The 6,000-nt window shown below is 52.5% G+C and overlaps 1 protein-coding gene across 1 annotated transcript; it reads right to left on the reverse strand.

The window, feature by feature from the left end:
* Window positions 1-2,607: 2,607 nt before the first annotated feature.
* On the reverse strand, window positions 2,608-5,177 carry LOC115619341 (myogenesis-regulating glycosidase-like). Its single transcript, XM_030511359.1, has one exon. It carries the CDS (start codon window positions 4,943-4,945, stop codon window positions 2,849-2,851), a length of 2,097 nt encoding a protein of 698 aa, XP_030367219.1. The 5' UTR covers window positions 4,946-5,177; the 3' UTR covers window positions 2,608-2,848.
* Between the last annotated feature and the right edge of the window lie 823 nt (window positions 5,178-6,000).

Below are 6,000 nucleotides of genomic sequence, written 5' to 3' on the forward strand. Positions count from 1 at the left end.
CCCTGGGGTCCTCCTTCCCAGATAGTGCTGATGGTCAGGAGGGGGATGGAGTAGATGTTTGTGGCTATGGCAGTGGCATAAATGCAGTGTGTGAAACTCGTTTAGGAGTCATGCCTTGACCCACACCACCCCCTTTGCCCTACACAATGTTTTTCCTGCTCTTCCTGTTGTTAGTGCACAAACCAGAGCCTGCCTTGTGTTCAAGGAGGTGCCTATGGGTGACGGCAGAGCAGTGGCTGCTGACCCATGAGATCCTGTCCCGGAGCATGTCCATGCCTGCCCAAAATCGAAGTTTTTATTAGAAGTAAGAAAAAACCAACAGACCAGCAGGCAGAATCCAAGGCTGGGAAGCACCATGGTGAAAGGACAACCTGACAGCAGCAGAGCCAGGTTATCCTGTGCCTTTGGGCACACGGTCAGGCTGGCAGCCTCAGGAAAAAACCAACCTCCTCAATTGCAGCTCATCCTGAGCGTGGTGGAAGCTGCCAGCCTGCAAATCCCTCGCACCAGGAGAGCCATAAAGATGCAAAATCCCAGAGGCCAAGTAGAGAAAAGTAGTGATTTTTATTTATTTTGATATTATGTTTTGTCAGTAGGGCTGGGTGATTTTTTGTTCAGCAATCATTAAAGATTAAGGGCAACATACACGCTCTTCCTTAGAAAACAGGCAGCCTGTGGTGAGCAGTGGGCTGGGGAGAGTCCCGTGTCACCAGCACCTCCACCAAACATCTCTTGCTTGGTGCTGGGACTGCAAAAAACCAACCAGGACTGAAGCTAGCAAGGCAAACAAGATGTCCCTCTGGCAGCATGCAGTCCTGGTGTGGAGAGGTGCCACCTGCACTGTTAGAAGCACAGGGTGCTTCTAACACTGGTCCCCTGTGGCTCCCTGTGGCTTGGCTGGGCAGCAGGGAAAGGCACTGGGGGAAAGATTGGAAAACTATGGTGATTTTGGGGAGAGATTTTTGCAGCAAAATGGTACCAGGCAGCTCGTAACATCCCTGGAGTTTGCAGAAAGTCTCTGTGGTGCTTTTTTAATTCCCCCCAGCCTGCCGTGCAGGCAGGTGGCAGAGCCATGTATGTGCATACAGAGCGCACTGATTGTAGGGACAGAGATGCAGTATGATGGGGCTGAAGGCTCTCTCTCCCACCTCTCCCCAGCACCCTGAGCATCAGCTTTCCAGAAAGCTTTCTTCTTGCTGCCAAAGGAATTTTGCTGGGCTACCCCTGGGACTTCCTGGTTGCCCCAAGCCCATCTGTCAGGGACCCCTTGGGGCTTCAAAACAGCAACTGGGAGATAAAGCATTTCTGAATGCTTTCTCATCCTCAGGGGAGATACATTAGTGGAAACCGCTATTATAGAGTGGGAGAAAGCCCATGGTAAGGAACCAGACACAGTATGTGAACACTGAACACCACTGCTTTCCATTTCACATCCCTGGGTTAAAGTGGGGTCCTCCTTCCTCATCATCACACCAGTCATAGCATTGCTGTGGCTGAAGCTGCTTTCAGGGGCGTCTAGAAGATGTTCTGGCCCATCCCACATGGCACTTCTCTTGTGCCGCTGTGACCATGCAGGGTCTTGGCGGTGTAATAGACCCACTGATGGGTGACAGGGATCTGAGCTGGTTTTGAAATGCTTCACCTGAGCACCAAACCAGCGCTGGAGCGAGTGCAATGTTCTCCAGCTCCTGTTTGTTTTTTATATGGACCAGCTCTGGGGCAACACCACAAACAAAGGAGCTTTCTTCTGCCTTGGGGCCACACACAGCTTTTCCTCTCAGGTGCCTACTAGCAGCGTGCTGAGGTCAGCAAAGGAATCATCAGTCTCTAGCTTTGGGATGGTGCATTGCAGCCCAGAGACCTCAGGACTCTCCTAAACTGCTCAGTCATGTCATCTTTAAACTTCTCTTTGCCTAAAACCAGAGAAAATTGGACCAAAAGTGGAGTGCACCCTCCAAGCCCGCAGGTGCTGCTGAAAGCTCTTCCAGTGGGAGAAGTCACCTCCATGGGCAGAAAGATGTCAGATCATGTGGATCTCCATTAACACAGCTGGTGGCATGGGGAAACTGAGGCAGCAGGGCACTTGGGCTGGTTTGCTAATTGTCTGAACCCTCTCAGGAGGATGATGGCCGAGTCCTCTCCTGGGACCTGACAGATTGCACACTTTGGCTCTAAATGTGATCCCAAAAAACAAATGGATCCTATTAGGTCCTAACCTGTGCATGTCTTGGTGCTGGGTTTTAATCTTGACTGCCATGAAATTTCACCACAAGCTTACAGACTCAGCTGAATCCATGCCACGTGCTATAGCTTCCTTCTCCTTGCTCAGATAGCTCAAGCCATGGGAAATACAAACTCCCTTTACTCCTGCATCAGCACCCATTTGACATGCAGGCTGGAAACTGGGTGCCTTCCTCTTCAGGATAATCACAGACTGCTTTTTATAAAAAAGTACTCTGCTGCAACTGCCTCTTTCACTAAGTAAATGAAATTGTAAATATCTCAAGGGATCACCCGTGAAACTGGGTAACAAAGGGCTCCATGTAATTTCTTTTATAAACCAGAAGCGTGCATGGCATTTCTTACTGGGAAAAGATTACAAGCAGAGACTGTTTCTATACATCGTGTTTGTCAAACTGTAGTAACAAGGACAGCAATCCAATATATTTTAATAAGTAAGTTATTCTACAGCACTTGCCACACAAAATGGAGGTCACGGTGTTTTCTTCAGATTTCATACTGAAGTATTGCTACTTTAAAAACTATTAAAATTCCCAGGCCACTGAAGTCATTGGTTCATTAATCCCTGAGACCATTCTGTCTCTCAGACAGCTAATGGAGGAAGCTGTTAGGAAACCCAAAAGAAATAGGCAACTTCATCCAGGTCGACAGGATAGTCCGTGAGCAGCACCGGGGTCTTCTCAAACAACTCCCCCTTGTAGCTGCGCCACTTGCCCGCCGGCAGGTAGACGTCACGCTCCTGCTTGCCCATCTCCAGCACAGGAGCCACCATGAGGGTATCCCCGATGAGAAACTGGGAGTCGATCCTGTGAGTGGCCTCATCGCAGGGCGAGATCCACCAGATGGGACGGATGATGGGGTCACCCGTGTCGGTGACCTCCCCGGCCAGCTCCAGCAGCAGCGGGGCCACCAGCGACTCGTGCAGCTCCGTGAACTTCTGCGCAATCTCCACCACCTCCTTGTCATAGAGCCAGGGTGGGATGGAGAACTGCATGGAGGGCATGAAGGCCGACAGCTCCAGCCACCGCACGTACAGCTCCCGGTCTGGGATCTCCACCGCACCATCCGTCCTGTCGGAGAGGAAGTTTCCTCCAATCATATCTGGAAGTACAAACGGGTATCCCAGCATGCTGATGGTGAGCACGGTGGGGATGAGTGACTTGAGGCCAAGCTCATAGCCCCAGATGGAGTCACGGTCAATGATGCGGAAGAAGCAGGAGATGTTCTGCGACTGGTAGCCCACGCGCACCTCGGCCAGCTCATAGAAGGGGATGGCCATCTCCGTGTAGCGCCGTGACCAAATGCTGGGGTCCGAGAGCGGGCGGAAGGTGCTGAACTGCTTGGGCAGGTAGCTGGTCTCACCTGCATCAAACTTGAAGGACGAGATGCCGTACTTGTGCCAGAGCTGGCGCAGGTGGCTCTGGAACCAGTCCCGGGCTGCTGGGTTGGTGAAGTCCAGGATGGCCCCGATGCCATTCCACCACTCCACCATGGCCGGCAGCCTCCCCGACGGCTCCTTGATGAACAGCTGACGCTCAATTCCCACACCAAAATTGGAAGAATCTGTGTGTATAAAGGGATGAATCCACAGGGTGACCTTAAACCCATCTTCCCTTAGTTTTATAAACATCTCTGTTACGTTGGGAAACTTGATGGGGTCAAAGTCAAAGTCCCCGTAGGCTTGTGTGTACATGTCATCAATTTCTATGTGGCTGCAGTTAAAATGGTAGTTCTTAATGTTTCTTGCAAAATGCAGAACTTTATCCTGGTTGATGTCTTTTTTGTACAGGGCCCATGTGGACCATATGGGATATCGGAAGGCATTCTCGGCAGGGATCTTGGAGGGCTTGTTGAAGTACCTGCGCACCATGTACTTGTGGATGGAGGTGATGTCAGAGCCCACGCAGACGCGGTAGCTGAGCTCGGGGAAGGGCTGCTGCCCCGGCGGGGGCTTGTAGGGTGAGTCCTTGTAGCGCGCCTGGAAGAAGAGGGTGCGCTCGGTGGCATTGAAGCCCAGGTGGAAGGGCACGGAGTCGTTGATCTTGATGGCGGCCGCCTTGGAGGAGAGCCAGTAGCGCTCGAGGATGCCGCCAAAGCTGTCGCGGAAGGAGTAGACGTCGCTGGTCACGTAGGGCACGGGCTCCTGGTAGCCGGCCAGGCGGATGGGCCAGTGCTGGGTGCTCATCTCGGAGCCCCCGTACCAGTGCGCGTCCTCCCAGAACATGGTGTGCTCCACGGCGGGGCCATCCGCCAGCTCCTCCCAGCGCACGCGGTAGCACATCACCGTGTCCTTGGACTTCACCGTCTGGATGAAGAAGTTGAGCGGCCCCCGGCTCGAGCGCGTGCAGCTCAGGATCTCGCCCTCCTTGGAGCACGACTCCAGGTCCAGGCTGCCCGAGCGGAAGGCCAGACGGAAGACCACCTCCCCGTGCTGGTTCCTGATAACGAAGCCGTCCACACGCAGGTCCAACAGCTCCGTCTTGAGCCGCTCCGCCTTCCGCAGGGACACCGTGTAGTAGCACCAGGCCACCACCGCGGCAATGAACAGGATGAGACTCAGCAAGATGGTCCTGAGCCTGGGCCTCAGCTCCTTGGATGGTTTCTGCTTCACTAGAGAGACATTTTCAGGCAAACACGTTTCTTTGTCATCCTCCTGTTGAGCATTCCCATGTTTTCCCGCACGGTGGGTAATCATGCTGTCCATTACTCCTTTTCACAGCGTCAATGCCCGGTTAGAAACTTTGCTGCTGATTTTGCTTTTCTCCAACTGGTGGCCAGAAAACTCCAAGGTGCTGCATGAAGATGTTCACAATCTCCTTTACAAAGCCTGGCCATTCACACCTGCAGTGTTATTTCATGAAACAGAGGGTTATAAACAGCAGAAAACCAATTAAATCTTGCTAATGCCCATAGCTCCTCTCTCCCCGTCCCTGCAGCTCTGGCTTGCTCTGCTCTGTGCAGTGACAGCCTGTTCACTGGCAGCTGGGCTGAGCTTTTTTGGAGCGGGGATGTGCCAGGATTCCCATGACCCTCTCTTGGCTGCAGTCTCACTGCGTCCTGCAGAGCAAGGGTAAAGGGATGGAAGTCAAGCCAGAGCCTGGAGGAGAATGAGGCCAGGGAAAGGGGCTGGTACCTGAGCATACAAGCTGGACATCTCAAGCAGATCTGTTTTTACATTAATTATATATGCCCTGCTGGATTTCTCCACCTGTTCACTTCTCTGCATCAAATGCAGTCAGAGACATGCAGTGCTGAAGTGTCCAGCTTCTTCTTGCTGTTCTCCAACACCCTCCAGTGATGCAGCCAGGGAGTGATGTTTTATCTCCCTGCACTTTGCTCTTTCCCTGAGCTGCATGGGGACGTTGGGATGCACACACTTTGTGGCACTGTGCTGCTTCGGGATGGCTGGGCAGAGCCCTACAGCTGCCTGTCATACTGCCTGTCCCGGAGCCGTCAGCCTAAGACAGCCCCTCTTGGCAATGGAAAAAGAGGATGTTTCCGTACATCCGCCTCCGTTTTTTATCCTAATTCAGTTCCTGTAACTCCCAGGCTCATGCCAGGCAAGACACTGTGGTGTAGTGGGGGTGGATGATATTTAGGCACAGAGTCTGAGGATGGGTATGTTAAACTGAAGTTTTTGCAAGACCAGCACTTCATTAAAACCTGTTTTGCTGAGAAATGCAAAAGAAGGTGACACACACCCCAGCTGCATCAAGAGTCACCAAGCCTGGCGGTGCAGTGCAGCTCACAGCATCTGAC

Source organism: Strigops habroptila, chromosome Z (genome assembly GCF_004027225.2).
Source record: "Strigops habroptila isolate Jane chromosome Z, bStrHab1.2.pri, whole genome shotgun sequence".
Classification (NCBI taxonomy): Eukaryota; Metazoa; Chordata; class Aves; order Psittaciformes; family Psittacidae; genus Strigops; species Strigops habroptila.

What these genes read in the sequence shown, in the direction of transcription:
- LOC115619341 (XM_030511359.1), bottom strand. Translation starts at nt 4,945, where the DNA reads ATGGACAGCATGATTACCCACCGTGCGGGAAAACATGGGAATGCTCAA.